This window comes from Juglans regia, chromosome 7 (genome assembly GCF_001411555.2).
Source record: "Juglans regia cultivar Chandler chromosome 7, Walnut 2.0, whole genome shotgun sequence".
Lineage (NCBI taxonomy): Eukaryota > Viridiplantae > Streptophyta > Magnoliopsida > Fagales > Juglandaceae > Juglans > Juglans regia.
The window spans coordinates 44,116,164-44,135,681 of NC_049907.1; the positions used below are offsets into that span (position 1 = coordinate 44,116,164).

Below are 19,518 nucleotides of genomic sequence, written 5' to 3' on the forward strand. Positions count from 1 at the left end.
ACACCAGCATGACTGACACTTGTAGTTAGGGGTGGGGGCACTCCGCTATCCTGCCCCCGCTCCGTTATATATCAAAAAATAAATTTTAAATATTTATATAAACATTTATATGAATAAATATATTGTGAAAAGTAAAAAATATAAAGTTTAGTCTTACCTATAATTAATTACTAAAAGTCACCATCCCTTCTGCACTAACATTACGAGAAATGGACGCCTTTTTCTGAAGTAAATATGGGATTTCAGCAAGGATAAAAGTCGTGGCAGTAAATCATCATCTCATTGGCAATTATTGGAGTTAATCATGAAATATTGGACTGTATAGTCTTAATGTCTTATGCCTCCAAATAAGTAGAGATAAACGATTGACGGTAAGAAGCTAGAGTAGTTGTTATGATGGATATGATTATCTCCCGTATATATCTTTAATCCACACACATAGGAGTCCTAATATTAATTCTAACTTGCTATAGATCAGTTCAATCAATTAAACTTCTGTAAAACATTAACGAGATCCTTCTTTTCTTGGCTGATAGTGTAAGGTGGTAGTTCCTTCGTTTTTCAAAACAGAGAATTATTTTCTCAGCCTGGTCCGAGTTTTGTGCATGGCAATGGAGGAGGACAATCTTTCAAGGAGATGGGAGGGTTTTTCTTGATGTCATGTTTCGCAGGCCTGGACAAATCCATGCAGGCAGTGCCATGATGTGAATTATTCGGAGCCCTCGATAGTGTTCCAGTGCAGCTGTACGGTGGTGTTTCGTATGTCCATGACGATGAATGAAAAATAAGTGCTATGAAAGTAAAAATAGATGACACCAAGATTTACGTGGTTCGGCATTATGCCTACATCCACAGGGGTTTAGGGAAGGAAGTCTCCTATACAATATATATGTTTACAATCACTCATGGATCCTCATATATCACTGTATAGAGAAGGTTGTAGCTCTTCTTGTTGAGGGCGCTGTCTTCCTTAAGACGCTACTTGAAGAAGAAGATCTGATTAAGGGAGAGTTCGGTCCGTTTGAGAAGTAGAAGTCGTTTATTAGTCTATCCCCTTTCATCTAGCTATATGCTTTATATATGTACCCATTTGTTGCGTGTGTCAGCTTCCTTCCTTGGCCTACTTTCTTTCTGGCATGCTCTGAAGCTCTATGCCAAGATATGACTGACCCCCTTGACGTGTCTGACTTACTTTTCTTAATCCCTTCTTATCTCTTCCTTGTTCCCCTTTTGTCTTTAGTGATATATTGATGGGCTTGGCCCAATTTATGGGCTATGACGTTTTTCTCCTTCATAGAACCCTACTAATTTTTAGCACCATTTTGGGGTTGAAAATTATAAAGAAAATTTATTGTGTTCCTACTTCCTCAGCTTATCTTCGCTCATATTTTCTCTGTTTCTTTTCGTTTATTTTTCCTCCCATCTCCTCAACTTTTCTTTTCGAGAAGTTCTGTCCTAGATGGACTTGACAATGTAAAGCGTGAGCGTGGAGCTCGAATGGTGCAGGAGGTGGACTCGACCGCGTAAAGTATGAAAGCGGAGCTCGAATGGTGCGGGAGATGGACTCGACCTCGTAAAGCGCAAACGTGGAGCTCGAATGGTGCAGGAGGTGGAATCGACCACGTAAAGTATGAGCGCGAAGCTCGCGAGCCTAGCGACTCAGTTTTGTTGATGGAGATTCTATCACTGGCAATGTATCAACAACTTTGCACGAAGCCCGACAAGTCACTGAGACTTGCATTGTAAATAGCTATTAGCAGGTCAGAGCTCATGGTTTGGTTCCTGTACTTTTATACTTCGTGGATTAGCACTTATAGGTTGGCAGAGCTGAGGGTCCTGCTCCCTCACTAACGCATCTCATTTTGCATGAAGCTTGACAAGTCATTGGGACTTGAGTTGTGAATAACTGTTAGCAGGTCAGAACTCATGGCTCTGTTCCTGTACTTTATATTTCGTGGATTGGCACTTATAGGTTGGCAGAGCTGAGGGCCCTGCTCTCTCACTAACGCATCTCATTTTGCATGAAGCTTGACAAGTCATTAGGACTTGCTTTGTGAATAACTGTTAGCAAGTCATAGCTCATGGCTCGGTTCCTGTTCTTTTATACTTCGTGGATTGGTACTTATAGGTTGGCAGAGCCTGAGGGCCCTACTCTCTCACCAACGCATCTCATTTTGCACGAAACTCGGCAAGTCATTGAGACTTACGTTGAGAATAGCTGTTAACAGGTCAGAGCTCATGCCTCGGTTCATGTGCTTTATACTTCGTGGATTGACACTTTTAGGTTGGTAGAGCCCGAGGGCCCTACTCCCTCATCAACGCATCTCATTTTGCACGAAGCTCGGCAAGTCATTTAAACTATGTTGAGAATAGATGTTAGCTAGGGGTGTAACTGGTCTGATCCGGTCCGGTTTTGGACAAAATCTATGACTGAACTAGTATGTACTGGTTTTGCATTTTTCAAAACCAATTACGCCCCGGTTACCCTCCTAAACCGATACCTCTAGTTTTACCTGTTTTGGGTCGGGTCAGGTCCAGTTTTCCTTTCTTTTTTTTTTAATGTAAAAAATATATAATAAAATGTTACTTCTTATGATAAAATGTTATTAATAATTTAATATATATATTATGTTTAAAGCATATGATCAATTAAATTTTTATCTTTAAGATTAAACTTTTATTTTATAAATTATAATAATATTATCTTATATATAATTATATTAATAACATATGATCAAACAAATTACAAATGTTCATATTTAAGATTAACATTTTATGTTATAACTTATAAATTATAATATGAAATTATTTCATATATGATATATAATTATATATATTATATATAAAAATCTAATATATAATTATATATTATATATAAAACTTATATATATAAATATTTTGTATAATATATAAAATTGATTTATATATATTTTTTCCAACCGGTCCAGTTCGGTTCGGTTCGGTCTCGAAAACTATGGAACCGAAACCGGACTGGATCCAGTCGGTTATCATAATATAGGAACTGGTTCCAGACCGGACCGGTTCAAAACTGGACCAATCGGTCCGGTTCAGTCCGGATCGGTTTCTTGATTTTTCGGTTTAAATTTACACCCCTACTGTTAGCATGTCAGAGGTCATGGCTACGTTCTTGTGCTTTATACTTCGTGGCCGATCTAGAGACTGAGCTTTTCTTTTGGTAGGTCGGGCGGTTCTTGACACACATGCTTGTAAGAATGGGAGGAAACGAGGGGTTAGACAAATGAGCTCTAATATAATCTATCATTTGGTTAAAAGACTTAAACCAGGGTTCTATCCTGAATTGTGCCTTAATCAGGATAAGTTGGTGGAGGCTATTGAGCAGCTCCACCAACAGTCATAACTTGCCTAGGTTGGAACTGCCAAGGGTTCGGAAACCCTCGGACATTTCAAGAACTTCACTTTTGGGTGAAAACTAAGTGCCCAAGTTTTGTTTTCATGATGGAAACAAAATGCAAACAAGATAAGGTGGAGTTAGTAAGGAACAAATTAGGTTTTGATTGTAATTTCACAGTGGATAGTTGGGGTCTCAGTGGTGAATTAGCCTTTTCCTAGCATAGTTCTTGTAATATGAGTCTGGACTTGTACTCTAGGCATCATATTTCAATGATTTTAACTTGTGATGAATATGACAGGCAAGTATTGATAATGTGCTTCTATGGAATTCTCAATTCCTTATACTGGTCAAAGGGAGGAGAGTTTGAGACTTCTAAATTAATTAAAACCAAAAGATGATAAAGCTTGGCTCCGTGTTGGTGACTTTAATGAGATTCTCCACCAAAATGAAAAAGAGGGTGCTGCAATTAGACCTTACCATTAGCTGGAGAGGTTTCGAGAAGTAGTTGATGGATGTGGGCTTAGTAATCTTTGTTTTCAAGGTAACAAATACACTTGGAGTAACAATCGAGAAATAATTTGCTCACTAAGGAAAGATTGGATAGAGCCTTTGTCAATCTAAAATTGTCTTTAATGTATGAGACTTCTTGTGTTATTACCTTACCTGCACAGACCTCAAATCATTCTCCCATTTTAGTGAAAATGAACCAAAATCAGAATTGCAATGTTCAAAGTAGTAGACTTTTTAGATATAAGGCCTATTAGGATAAAAGGGAAGATTGTGGTAAAATTATTGAAAATAGCTGAAAAAAAAGGACATAACTGCAGTAGGTTGTTGTCTAATGGCCTGCATATTTGTAAGAAGCCTTTCATTCAATGGAATAAGAGGTCTGCAAGTAAGAGCAGGGGATTAATGCTTTGATAAGTTGAAGAAGATTTCAAAGATGCAAGAGATCAAGAAGGGTGAGTATGTAGCTGCAATTGAAAAAATATGTAAGGGAGTTGACTGTTTGTTGGAAGAAGATAATATAACATGGAAGCAGAGAGCCAAACAAAGATGGTTGCAAGAGGGTGATAAAAACACTAAGTATTTCGATATGTGTGCAAACCACAGAAGGAAGACTAATAAAATTAGCAAGATTGAAAGGGAGTATGGATCTTTGGTCACTTCTACTGCAGAGATCTCAGGGTTATTTCAAAATTTCTATCAAGATCTTTTTTCTTCCTCTAATCCTACAAGTATCACTGAATGTCTTAGTTCACTAATATCTAAAGTTATAGAAGAAATGAATATAAGGTTAACCAAAGTGTTTGTGGTAGAAGAGGTTAAGGATGCTGTTTTTCAGATGAATCCTATGAGCTCCCTTGGACCATATGGGTTCACTGCTGGCTTTTATCAAGTACATTGACATATTGTTGGTTAGGATGTTTGTAGTGTTGTTCTTGAATTTCTTAACAATGCGGGTGGAGACTTGAGTTTCATTAATCATACTTATATTGTGTTAATTCCAAAGAAGAAGAATCTAAGCAAGTCTCAGACTACTGGCCAATCTCCCTTTATAATATGATTTACAAGATCATATCTAAGGTTTTGACATATCGATTAAAGAAGATTCTGCCTAAGATAGTATCTCCTAATCAAAGTGTCTTTATCCCGAGAAGGTTGATTCTTGACAATGTTATGGTGGCTTATAAAGCCAAACATTAAATGAGTTCAAGGTAAGGGTAAGACATGCTACATGGCATTGAAACTAGACAAGAGCAAGGTTGATAACAAGGTGGAATGAGAGTTTCTTCAAGTTGTTATAACTAAATTGGGGTTCAACCAGAAATGGATTGGCCTAATCAGGAGATGCTTAAACTCAATTTCTTATTCTATTATGCTAAATGGCTCTCATCAGGTTCATTTCAAAGCTTCTAGAGGCTTAAGGCAGGGTGATCCATTGCCACTCTACCTTTTCATCTTATGTTCAGAGGCATTGAGTGCCCTACTCAACCATGCTGAGGTGTCTAAAGCTATCACACGTATACCCGTTGTTTGAGGACAAATTTGCATTAATCACTTGTTCTTTATATATGACAACTTGTTATTTTGCAGAGCTAATCCTTTGGAATGAAGCAGTATGACTCGATTGCTGGATCGTTATGAAAAAGCTTCAGGCCAAAGACTTAGTAAGGACAAGACCTCTATTCATTTTAGCAGAAATACAACTAGGGAAGTCAGGTGATCATTCTGAGTATTGCTAGGGTAAGATCCCTGTCCTCCTATGAAAAATATTTGGGGCTACTTGCTCTCATTAGCAAATCTAGTTACCAAGCTTTCACTAGCATATTGGATAGAGTAAGAAGCAATGTCAATAACTGGAAAACTAAGCTTCTCTCCAATGTAGGTAAGGAGATTTTTTAAAGGCAGTGATCCAAGCCTTGCCCACTTATTGCATGAGTGTGTTTAAATAAAATTAAACAAGTGATGAGGAAATTTTGGTGGAGCCAACAGTAGAATGAAAGGAAGATTCATTGGGTTTCTTGGAGTCAAATGGGGCAGACCAAGTTAGTAGGAGGATTGGGTTTTAGGGATTTGGAGAGCTTCAACTTGGCACTATTTGCAAAATAAGGATGAATGATTATGCAGAATCCAGAGGCTATAGCTAGTAGAGTTTTCAAGTTGAAATATTTCCCTACAACCTCATTTCTTGAAGCTAAGTTGGGTGCTAACCCATCATTTATCTGAAGGAGTCTATCTGCAGCAAAAAATCCTTTGGAAGAGGGATCTCTATGGAGGATTGGTAATGGTGAACATGTGAGAATTTGGAAGGATCATTGGATTCCCCAGCCATATTCTTTCAAAATCCAAAGTATGCTTGCTGTGTTGGACTCTAATGCAAAGGTAGTAGCTCTCATTGACTCAGACACAAAATGTTGGAATGTTCCATTGATCAAAGATTGTTTTTCAAGTGGGGAAGTGTAACTGATTCAACAAATGCCTGTAAGTATTTCAAACTATCTAGACAAGTTAGTGTGGAGATGCAGTATGAATGACCTTTTTACAATTAAAAGTGCTTACCATTTACAAAAAGGATTGATAGAAAGGTGGAAAGGGCAAGATTCAAACTCTAATTATGATAGGCAAGTCTGGTCTCTATTCTGGAAGCTAAATATTTCTAATGCAACTAAGGTTTTCATGTGGAGAGAATGCTTGGACTCTCTGCCAACAAATATAAATCTGTTCAAGAGGAGGGTTGTTGAATCACCTTTATGTCCCATTTGAGGGGACAAGCATTCATGCAATATGGGAATGCTCTACTGCAAAGGATGTGTGGTGCATGTGTGCAAAAAACTTCAGAAGTGTGGATTTTCTCCGGTCATTTTTTGGAGTTAATTGCAACTATTTTTTAAGTGTTTGATTGAGAGCTAGTGGAGGAGATTGTCACAATAGCTAAGAAGTTATGGCAAAGAAGGAATACATTTATCTTCAAAGGTTCTTTTATTTATCCAACGTAAGTTATGGTTCAAGCAAAACACGCAAACCTTGCATTTCAAGTTGCTAATAAGTTGGAGAGCAGGGATGAGACAAGTTTGAATGCCAACATTAGTAGATGGAAACCTCCTCCTGTTGGGGTCTACAGAGTGAACTGTGATGCAACTCTTAGCATGACTACTGGCAAGGTGGGCATTGGGATACTAGTAAGAGATAATGAAGGGCATGTTATTGCTAAAAATGAATGCATAAGTTTTTTATTCAAGATCCTCATTTGGCTTAATCCTATAGGGCTCTTAAAGCTGTTAGATTTGTTATGGAGATTGGAATAAGAAAGACTATTCTATGAAGGAGATGCTTAAAATGTTATTAGAAATATTAATCATAGTAATGATTCTAGCCAAAACTCAGAAGCTTTTATTTGGGATACAAAACATGTGCTTTCACAGCTAGAGTTTTGGGAACAACTCACATCATAAGAAGAGCTAATGTAGCTACTGATTTACTTGCTAAGAATGTTGTACGGGTTTTTTAGGACATTATTGATATGGAAAGCTGTCCTCCTTGTAATCTCTCCCTTATTTGAGGTTTTTAATCAATAAAGAGCATTTATTCTTTAAAAAAAAAAAAAAATCTAACTTGCTGGACCCTATATGAATAAATTCATCAGCTTAATTCGTAGAAAACTGATAATTACAATCTTTGCATATTCTTTTGAAAAATGTGCAAAAATATGATATTTATATAAAACAAATTATTTGTTTAATGGTGATTCATATATTTTTCAAAAAGAGTATACAAATAATGCACAATTCGAGATTCTATATAGTATTATGATATTATCCGAGCCCCAAACGAGGAGAGACATTCACGTCCGGTTCGGAGGGCGGGGATATCATGACCCTTCTATCACTGTGCCTTTGCAATTGGTTCAATTATATTTGCGATTTTGTTGGTATGTGGGACTATAGTGAGATATTCTTAGATATTATATAAATAATAATGAATAGTAATAAAAATATGTAAAAAATAATAATAATAAAATAATAAATAATAATAAAATATTATAATATTATATAAGAATATTTCAGTACCTAAACTAAGTCTAGTGTATCCTTTTTAATAGTGAGTGGTTTTTATAAGTCAAATACAGAATAATAATTGAATTGAGGAAGCTTGCTTGTCACTCAAATCATCTCTTCTGTCTACCGAATTATGAGAACAAAAAAATACATTGTACCTTTTAATCTTAAAAAAAATTGACAAATACATAAAATTTTGACAATCGAATTTTATTGGGCAGCGCAAATCGTGACATGCTTATCTTATCAGTTTAAGAAACGAGAGCCAACTAACAATAATAAAAGCAACTTGGCCTCAAAAAAAAAAAATAATAATAATAAAAGCAACTTTATTATTGATTTTAAAAGCAACTTTCATTTTAAAAATAAATTTATAATAAAAGAAGGGGTGACCCGTCTCCTGGATATGTGGGGCCTGCGAGGTGGCGTTTGAAGCCCCGCACCTCACCCCCACCCAGTATTGATGTCTCTTTCATCTTAAAAATTATTTCTTGGATCCAAATTAAAATTATTATATAATTAAAATTATAAATTAAAATTAAAATTAAAATATATAACAATAATTTAAAAATTGGCAATATAAAAATTATATTATTAATTTTTAAATTTATTAGACTTAATCACAAGAATATTAGACTTGTTCATAATATTATATTGTAGATTGACCTCTTAGACCAATACAATACATGTACAATTTTGTGAATAAGTTTAATAAATTATAATATATATTGATATATATAATTTGTAATATACAATTATTTATATATATATATTATAAAGGGTGGGGGCAAGGCGGGAGTGAACCCAATCCTGCCTCGCCCTCGCTATGGGTGACAAATGCGGGAGGGCCACCCGCTCCTCTCATTTGACAGATGGAGTGATCCGTCCTGCCACACGGGGGCTGGGCGAACGGGAGGCGGGGCAGCAGGAGATGGACCCTGCTGCCCACCCCTACCGTCCAGTCGAAATAGGGAAAAAAATCAAATGAATAAATATTTGATTTTTTTTAAACATGCAGCAATTATTTGGTACAACTTAAAAGAGAAAATCAAATATCTATTATGAGATGGAGTGAGTAATTCTGAAATGATTTTGATATGCTTGATCGTTTAGGTTTGTGTTTAGTTGTTGAATTAAACTCCATTCGTTTTAATTTATCTCAAATTAATTATTTATGAGATTCACAATTTTTTTTAACTTTTCATAAAAAAGTTAAACTTATCTTAACCTATTTTATATATTTTAACTTCAAAAAGTAATTTTATCTTAATAAGACATATTAAATATTATTATTTACAACTCAACTCGTAATCTTAGACAAGTGAAGATTTTGAGATTGTTAATAAATAAATAAATAAATAAAATATAAAAATAAATTTAAAAATCTACATCCAACACACCTTTGTAGGTGGTAAAATTGATTTTGGCATCTTTTGATCTACATCTTTGTCGTAGCATTAATAATAGAATTGATAAGGAAAATGACAAGTATTGATTAGATGCAATTTATACTGCCTCCAAGACAAGACAAATTCAATGCTTCCCCCGTGTGAAAAAGACGCCAAGCTATTTTATATATAAATATGTGGGTACAATTAATTAATATTCACAAATTTAATAGTCCGTGTCAATAAAAAATTAAAAAACAAAAATGGTTGGTGGCTATAATTAAGTAATGTTGCAGTTAACATCAATGCCAAGCTTTTTCTTATTTAATAATGTTCACATGATATCATACCAAATAATATTTCTTCAATCTTCAACATTATTAAAGTCAATAATTCAAAAAAGGCCCCACATTATGAAATGGTGACAATTCATTCTGAGGTCATGCTAATATGTCTTGTCTTGTTACCAGCAACGTTATTATTCATCATGTGCATGCTTGTGTCCAATTGGCTTTTATTACCAACAAGAAAACCTTGGATTATATATGAATCCACAAAGTTAGTCAACATATAATCAAGTACCGCTTTGATCCTTATGTTTGGATTACTAAGGATCATTTTCTTCGGTCCATCTAAAATTCTTTCATTTATGATGGAATATACCATGAAATTACAAGTTAATTAAAAAATAAACCAAAAAAACTTCTCAACTTGTTGGTCGAATTTAAAAATATTAAATAAAAATTAAATAAACATGTAGAGTAGACTGTAAATATTCTCTAAATCATATCACTAGAACGTCTACACAGATTGCCAGTCAATGAATGTGATGGATTGACAGTACAAGAAAAATGATCTTATAATAATGTTGCTCGACTTCACAAGCATGCTGGAACCTAGAGGATATAGTACTTCTGTCCCAACCGAAAAACGTTATTAAGATTGATCAGTTCGTTAAGTGAAATATTTTTATATTATTTATTATTATTTACAAATAATAATATTATTATTCATACATTATTTATTATTTTCTTATTATCATTCATATTTTTTTATTATTAAAAAAATTACACACATAAAAAAACACTAAAGACACTTGACGCGACCCAGCATTTCAAAAACAAAAACTTTGTTAAACATAAATTTACATGCATGCAGGCGCGACAACCGGCGGCGCCGCAAATTTGCCTTCTATTGAAACAGCTAAACTCATATTTTCTACACGACTTGGACAGGAACTTTGTCCCGAGTACGTGTAAAGAGGCGTGTTCAACTGGAACATGTACACAGATTCCCAGTCGTGAATGAATGCTAGCTCCTGCATATCTTACACTCGTCGCCTCACCAACTTGAGCTTAATTGTTTAAGGATTGAAAAATTATGCTATGAAAAATCAATTACTTGTTTAAAAGTTTAATCAATTGAGAGAAAATGGACTAGATTACAGCTTTTTTTTTTAATAATAATAACAATAATAATAAAAAATCCTACAGTGTGAAAAGGAGTCTTCGAGAGTTGTATGGTCGTACTGAAAAACGAGGATAGAGGTGGTGATGAAGTAGTGATTGGTTAAGCTCTGATGATGCTGACTGCTGTTTTAACTTTTTGGAGATATACTAGGAAGAAAAATACGTGTATATATACTTTTTAATAAAACTGGCTTAGAGCCTTGGATGAGATACGAAGATGACCACAGAAGTTATTCCAGCAATGGCTTTCGTTGGGAGCTTAAATGGTATTTACATTCTCTCCCTGTGTGTGTGCGCGCTCCTCCGCCTGTTTCTGTTATCTTCTTAAGCATCACAACTTCTAGCATGACCTGTAGTGATGATCAAATGGGTTCTAGACTTTTTTCTTCTGAGGTTAAGAACTTATGTCTTTAAATGTAGTCTTAAAGAAGGATGTTTTAACATGTTTTTGCTTTTTCAATATGGAATGGACGATGACTTGTATACTCTATTGCGCCTTTGCTATCAATCCCTTGAAGTTCACCCGTTCTTGTATGTTTGGCAGGCTGCTGTAATTTCTTTACGGGAAAAAAATTTCTTATACTGCAGGAGAAAATTCACGAGCCTCTTTGTTTTAATCTCTATTTTATTTCATCGAATTTTCTGATTTTTTCTTTTCTTTTGCTCGAATCTTTTAGATTCTCATAGTTTCTCTCAAAATTTATGAGCCTTTTCTTTTTAACCTCTATTTTATTTCATTGAATTTCTGGTTTGTCCTTCCTTGCTTGAATCTTTTAGATTCTCAGTCTTTCTTTTGATGAATATGCAGTGGGGTTCTCATGGATTTGTGAAGGAGAAATCGGTTTGGGTTCTTACTGCATTCAAAGGACAATCATAGATGGTGTAAATCTGCTCTTCCTCTGTACTTTCTACCTATTTTTCCTCATAGGATTTATAGGAAAACGTTATGCCCGAAGTAGCAATGAAAAAGATTGGATCTTGGTAGTGGTTTCCATCTGTTGTGCTCTTTGCAGCATTGTTTATGTTACTGCCGGTATATGGAATCTAACGGCCAGAAATGACGAGTTCAATCAAATGAGCTGGCTGGTTTACTTCGTTAGAGGACTGGTTTGGATCTCTTTTACAGCATCTTTGCTTGTTCAATGGTCAAAATCCATCAGGGTTCTAAACTCTGTTTGGTGGGTGCTGTCCTTTGCATTGGTTTCAGCTCTGAATATCGAAGTTCTGCTAAGATCACGTAGCATTGAGATTTTGGACATGGTGCCTTGGCCTATTAACTTTTTGCTTTTCCTTTGTGCACTTAGGAATCTCTGTCACTTTGTTTCTCGACATAACCTAGACAGCAGTCAAGCTGAACCTCTACTAGCCAAAAAGATTGAGAAAAACCAAACAGATTTAGGCCAGGCCAGTGTTCTTAGCAAATTGTCATTTTCTTGGATCAATCCTTTACTAAGCTTGGGCTACTCAAAACCATTAGCTCTTGAAGACATTCCTTCTTTAGTTTCCAAAGATGAAGCCAACTTTGCCTACCAAAAGTTTGCTCATGCATGGGATTCTCTATCAAGGGAGACGAGCTCGAACAAAACTCGGAACTTGGTTTTACGTGCCATTGCAAAAGTTTACTTGAAAGAAAATATGTACATAGGATTTTGTGCATTTCTTAGGACAATTTCTGTAGTTTGTGCACCTCTAATACTCTTTGCTTTTGTAAATTATTCGAATCGCAATGAGAGGAATCTGGATGAAGGTCTATCTATTGTGGGATGTCTAATTCTTGTCAAGGTGGTTGAGTCTTTGTCTCAAAGGCACTGGTTCTTTGATTCAAGGAGGTCAGGAATGAGGATGAGATCCGCTCTAATGGTGGCAGTCTACCAAAAGCAGTTAAAGCTTTCGTGTTTGGGAAGGAGAAGGCACTCAACTGGGGAGATAGTGAATTATATTTCAGTTGACGCCTATCGAATGGGTGAATTTCCATGGTGGTTGCATTCAACATGGAGCTTTGGATTGCAGCTTTTCCTAGCCGTTGCCATTCTTTTTGGGGTTGTGGGTCTTGGTGCTCTTCCTGGTTTAGTTCCTCTTCTCATTTGTGGACTCATCAACGTGCCTTTTGCAAAAGTACTACAGAAGTGTCAGTCTCAGTTTATGATTGCCCAAGATTTGAGACTGAGATCCACTTCTGAGATCCTAAACAATATGAAGGTCATAAAGTTGCAATCATGGGAAGAGAAATTCAAGAATTTGATTGAATCCCTCCGTGACGATGAATTCAAATGGTTGGCTCAAGCACAGTTTAAAAAGGTTTATGGCACCGTATTGTATTGGATATCTCCAACCGTCATTTCTTCAGTAATCTTCTTGGGTGTTGCCATTTTCGACAGCGCCCCACTAAATGCTAGCACCATCTTTACAGTTCTTGCAACATTGAGGAACATGGGGGAGCCTGTCAGAATGATACCGGAGGCTCTTTCTGCTTTGATCCAAGTGAAGGTATCTCTGGATCGTCTAAATACTTTCCTGCTTGATGATGAGCTGAAAAATGATGAAATATGGAGAATCCCCTTTCAGAAGTCGGAAAGGAGTGTAAAAATACAAGATGGCAATTTCAGTTGGGACCCAGAAAAATTGACTCCAACTCTAAGAGAAGTGAACTTAGAAATAAGATGGGGCCAGAAAGTTGCTGTTTGTGGGCCTGTGGGGGCTGGCAAATCATCAATTCTTTATGCTATACTAGGGGAGATACCCAAGATTTCAGGAACAGTGAGTATTTTTTTATTTTTTATTTTTTTTTTAAAAAGTCAATTATTTTGCTTCCGAATTTGTGCGACTGATTTTGGTCTTTCATGGTGACAAACAGGTTAATGTATTCGGTTCCATTGCTTATGTTTCTCAAAATTCTTGGATCCAAAGTGGGACGATTCGAGATAACATACTCTTTGGAAAGCCTATGGACAAGACTAAATATGAGGAAGCCATAAGAGCATGTGCTCTAGACAAGGACATCAACAGTTTCAGCCATGGTGATCTCACAGAAATAGGTCAGAGAGGGCTTAACATGAGTGGAGGACAGAAACAGAGGATTCAACTTGCTCGAGCTGTATACAATGATGCAGACACCTATCTCCTCGACGACCCATTTAGTGCAGTAGATGCACATACAGCTGCGACTTTGTTTAATGTAAGAGAGGCAAACTTTTAAGTTTCTTCATGTGCATCAAATCTAGGACACAGCAATGATAAAAGTATGGAATTGCAGGACTGTGTCATGGCTGCCCTGGAAAAAAAGACTGTCATTCTAGTGACGCATCAAGTGGAGTTTCTCTCAGAAGTCGATAAAATTCTGGTAAGCATTTACCAAAACTATGTTTATTATCCATGTGCACGGTACATTTTTCTCATAAATAAGCGTCATGTTTCTTAACTTGCCAGGTTATGGAGGGTGGAGAAATTACTCAATCGGGAAGCTATGAGGAGCTCTTGACAGCTGGGACAGCATTTGAACAGCTCGTGAATGCTCATAGAGATGCAATGACTGGTTTGGGTCCTTCCGCTGATACCAGTCAAGGAGAATCTCAGAACGGAGATATAGTTCAGCCAGAGGAGGCTCAAAAGGAAAACAACGAGGGGGCAATTACTGCGAAGGGTGTAGCAGGAGTACAACTAACAGAAGAAGAAGAAATGGAGATTGGTGATGTTGGATGGAAGCCATTCTGGGATTATATCCTTGTCCCAAGGGGATTGCTTCTCTTTTGTTTAGGCATATTTAATGTGTCTGGTTTTGTTGCTTTTCAGGCCGCTTCAACTTATTGGCTGGCTGTAGGCATTCAAATTCCTAACATCACTAGTGGCATCTTGATTGGAGTTTACGCTGCAATTTCAACACTTAGTGCTGTCTTTGCATATCTAAGGTCTCTATTTACAGCCCATCTGGGATTAAAAGCTTCTGCAACCTTCTTTTCTGGTTTCACCAATGCCATATTTAAAGCTCCCATGTTATTCTTCGATTCAACCCCTGTTGGGCGGATTTTGACTCGAGTAAGATTACTTCCTTATCGTCCATAATAGAAAAATACACTGTATTTTGTAACCTTGAAAGTTGCCAGTGTATCTATCTCTTCTCTAGAGCCGGTACTCGTTTGCACATTCATGTTATCATTTTTCTCTTGCAGGCTTCATCAGACTTGAGCATTGTGGATTTCGACATACCTTTCTCCATCATCTTTGTTGTAGCTCCTAGTATTGAACTTCTGGCCACGATAGGAATTATGGCTGCCGTCACATGGCAAGTTCTCATTGTAGCTATTCTTGCGGTAGTAGGTGCAAAATACGTTCAGGTAGGCCAAATATTCAAACTCTTGTTTTCTTGGATTTCTATCTTCAATGATGAGATTACGAATTAATCAAGTCAACTTCGTACTTTTACTTAAAGGGGTATTATCAAGCCTCTGCAAGGGAACTAATAAGGATCAATGGAACTACAAAAGCACCAGTTATGAATTATGCAGCTGAGACATCACTTGGGGTGGTCACTATTAGAGCTTTTAACATGGCGGACAGGTTTTTCCAGAACTATCAAAAGCTCATTGACACAGATGCGAGACTTTTCTTCTATTCAAATGTATCCATGGAGTGGTTAATTATAAGGATCGAGTTTCTTCAGAATTTGACCCTCTTCACTGCAGCTTTTCTTCTTGTTTTAGTTCCCAAGGGGTTTATAGCTCCAGGTATCGTTACTTCGTTACGACTGTCTATTTTTCATGGGATTTTCAGCCTATTCAGACGCTGATCATAACTTCCTCTTTCTTGGGTGGTCTACAGGACTTGTGGGGCTCTCTCTTTCTTATGCTCTGTCACTAACAGGCACCCAAATTTTTTTGACTCGATGGTATTGCTATTTATCAAACTACCTCATCTCAGTGGAACGGATCAAACAATTCATGCACATACCACAGGAGCCTCCGGCAATCGTTGAGGACAAGAGGCCACCATCTTCATGGCCTTCAAAGGGTAGGATAGAGTTACAAGATTTGACGGTAAGAAAGCTACTTGAATTCTTATATCAAAGTTTCTTTGAGTTCTTTACACTGTTACCATATCACCAATCACCTCAAGTTGTAATTGATGAATTTGACATGCACCAACTATTCTTTCTTTGGGTTGGTTGCAGATAAAATATCGTCCAAATGCCCCATTAGTTCTTAAGGGAATCACATGCACATTCAAAGAAGGGAGTAAAGTAGGAGTTGTGGGAAGAACTGGAAGCGGAAAAACTACACTAATAAGTGCTTTGTTTCGTTTAGTAGAACCTGCAAGTGGGAAAATTCTTGTAGATGGACTAGATATATGCTCCATGGGTCTGAAGGATTTAAGAATGAAACTCAGCATCATACCTCAAGAGCCAACTCTTTTCAGGGGTAGCGTCCGGACTAACTTGGATCCTCTAGGTCTTTTCTCTGACGATGAAATATGGAAGGTTGGCCACCAAATGATTCTCACATTGACCAAATTCTTCTGAAAGCGTTTCTTTTTAATGTTTATCTTTGCATGTTTGACTCAAACCAACTAACTTTCTCATTTATAGGCTCTTGAAAAGTGCCAGCTTAAGGCAACAATCAGCAGCTTACCAAATCTGCTAGACTCTTCTGGTTAGTTTATGATCTTTTACGTGAAGAAACTGGAATACTTAATGTGATGATGTTAAAGCAAATACTGGCAATATTGCTCATTTACAAACCATGTATGTTTAACAGTGAGTGATGAAGGCGAGAATTGGAGTGCGGGGCAGCGCCAACTCTTTTGCCTTGGAAGAGTACTTCTCAAAAGGAATAAAATTCTGGTTCTTGATGAAGCTACTGCCTCCATAGATTCTGCAACAGATGCTATTCTACAAAGAATTATCAGGCAGGAATTCTCTGAATGCACGGTGATAACCGTGGCTCATAGAGTTCCAACTGTTATTGACAGTGACATGGTCATGGTCCTCTCGTATGGTATGCTCTTACTTTCCAAACTCTGATATATCTATAGATCCATCTCTACAAACCCAATTTGGAATGGGTCTAAACTAGAAATGATGGCCGTTATTTTTGACAATAATCTTCTGATGCTAAACAACTATATAAATTAAATAAATAAGTGCTGGGCTTAAGGGCTCCCTACTAATCTGGGAACATTGGTTTGGACTTGCAGGGAAACTTGTAGAATATGATGAGCCTACGAAGCTTATGGAGACAAACTCCTCCTTCTCTAAGCTTGTAGCTGAATATTGGTCTAGCTGCAGGAGGAATTCCTACCAGGATTTTTCAGCAAATCCTGAGAAAAAGCTTGCATTTGGCATATAAACCATGCACAGTAACTTGACAATGAAAATTGAAATGGCCCCATCATGTGATTTGTAATTGGCTCAATTGATTGCATAAACACATTATCCTAAGGCACTGTCGTAGCAGAATTTAGGACCGTCTGAGAATATTGGTAAGATTCTGTGATTATTGAATAATAAAAGCAAACTTTATTATAAATCAAGCTACATGAGATATGACCCAATGATGAGACCTTATGTCCTATGCTCTCTATCACCCAACAAGAGAAAAACTTCAGGCCGGTGCATCTATTTTTTCCCAAATAACAGTCCCCAATAAGTGAATGCCACGTAGGCGTTCCATTTCATCTCTAATATGACCGCACCACATACTAGACCTCACGGGATGCAATTGTGTATTAGAATGAATTCTCCCAACCTCTCAGCTGGGATGCAATTTTGTTTTAGATTATTTGATGCTATGATTGTTTGTTCAAAGCAAATAGTGATCTGAATTGGATCTATGATTACGATTTGGGACTGTGATTACTATGAATTGGGGCTGTGTTTTAGAGTTGGTTCAATTGATTATTCAATCATAAATACCCTAGACAAAATTAGAAGCAAGCTAACGTAATTAGCACGAGATTTTTGCCATTGATGGTTCAATTAGAAAAACTCCAAACAAAATTTTCAAGTTTCTACATGACATACATACGAAATAGCAAATGTGGAAGATTACTATGTCAAACTGTCAGGGGCTGAGGGGACGGCTGCAATGGATAGAGAGGATGACGATAATAATCAACTCCAAACAGACGGAACTTGGTGGCTAAATCACTGTTGTGGAATCCTGCGACAACGAACCTTGGTGGGTGACATAATTAGGTGTGGCGACGCCGTTGTGTAGTTGCGGCGGTGATGGAACTAATATGTCTTAGTCTCCAAACTTGATAGATAGGGCTATAGGATTGAAGCCTTGAACGATGAACAAAAGCATTGAAAGACTCTTGGAATTATCAGGTGTGATTGGTCTTATGATAACTCTGTAGAATTGTTGAATTGACGAATTTTTATTTAAGGTTGTTAAAGCCTTAATAACGGAACAACCGTTCCAAAGCGGCTTTGCACCCACCAAACAATATAATCAACATTCTTTGACTTCCGAATGATCTTATATAAGAAAATAGCTTCAGGTTGGATGGGTGCTAAACGTGTCTTCCCACCGATCAATAAGAATATGCCACATAGACATTTCATTGGAGGATGATATGAAGTAAAATGTACTTGATCTTATCTTATAGTCAGAAGAATTACCTTTCTCCCTCTCCCTCCCGAATCTGAGTTCATTTCAAGTTCTTAGCCAAACACAAAATCACATCTCATTTTCTCTCCCTCTCCCTCTCGAATCTGGGGCGCCAAACACAAAATCACCTCTCTCGATGGAACCCATCTGCGTGACAGAGTAGACCCATTTTCCTAATGCCACTGAACATCCCACCCTTCTTTCAAAATCCTCTGGATCTTTCATAATACTTCTATGGATGATATTCTTCTATAAAATGATAAGAAAACACACGCACACGTATACCAATAAAACCAAGTTCGTATGTTCAGAATAACATGAGATTTTGGAAGTATGAATTTCACTTTTTGCCCATATATAAAGATCTCAAATCTTAACATCTTAACATCTTGCAATACTTTATTTGCTAAGCAGTCAAACAAATGATTAATAAAATCATCATAAACTGCAAAAGGTTTTACGAACTATAGCACATCCGGTTGAATCGCTCAAGAACCATACTTGGGCCACCAACTTTAGGGTTCTCCACCAATCAAGAACCATACTTTATAGTGACGTCCAAAGGAAGGCAAAGAACAAAAGGTCTTCCGATTAAATAGAGGGAAAACGGTCGATCAAATGGTGGCATTATTTTTTCATTTTTGATTGCCTGTATTTAGGTCAATCTATGAATCTGGTTGAAGAACGTATATATGTTCAATATCTGAACCTTTAGTGCCATTGCCATTTTGATAATAGAGTAGAGATGTTTGCATGATCGAATATGTGGCGGGTAATGTGGGGCACAATGCACATGAGAAGGCACCAACATGGAAATGAAGGAAAAACACGATAGGTTGGATAAGAGGAATGAAACATAAATTTATCATCTTATTTTATCTTATTTTATTTTATTATTATAATTTTTTTAAATTTTTATATAAAATATAATAAATAATTTAATATTTTAAAATAATAAAAATATTAAAAAATAATATTTTAAACTTTACTTAAATTCAAAAGTTGTCATTTCATCTCAACAGCAAGGTGCTGCAAAAAGTTTGGATTATTGTCGCTTGATTTGATTTTCCACCCACATATATCACCTCCCAGAACGCAAAAGACAACCACGAACAGAACGCAACA

At 36.7% G+C, this 19,518-nt stretch overlaps 1 protein-coding gene across 1 annotated transcript; it reads left to right on the forward strand.

The window, feature by feature from the left end:
* The first annotated feature begins 10,953 nt into the window (after positions 1 to 10,953).
* Positions 10,954 to 17,307, forward strand: LOC108991293 (ABC transporter C family member 8-like). Its single transcript, XM_018965469.2, has 12 exons — positions 10,954 to 11,055; positions 11,598 to 13,546; positions 13,644 to 13,964; positions 14,043 to 14,129; positions 14,216 to 14,821; positions 14,956 to 15,120; positions 15,216 to 15,510; positions 15,605 to 15,819; positions 15,954 to 16,259; positions 16,368 to 16,431; positions 16,537 to 16,776; positions 16,976 to 17,307. Exons 1-12 carry the CDS (start codon positions 11,007 to 11,009, stop codon positions 17,125 to 17,127), a joined length of 4,449 nt encoding a protein of 1,482 aa, XP_018821014.1. The 5' UTR covers positions 10,954 to 11,006; the 3' UTR covers positions 17,128 to 17,307.
* The last annotated feature ends 2,211 nt before the right edge of the window (positions 17,308 to 19,518 follow it).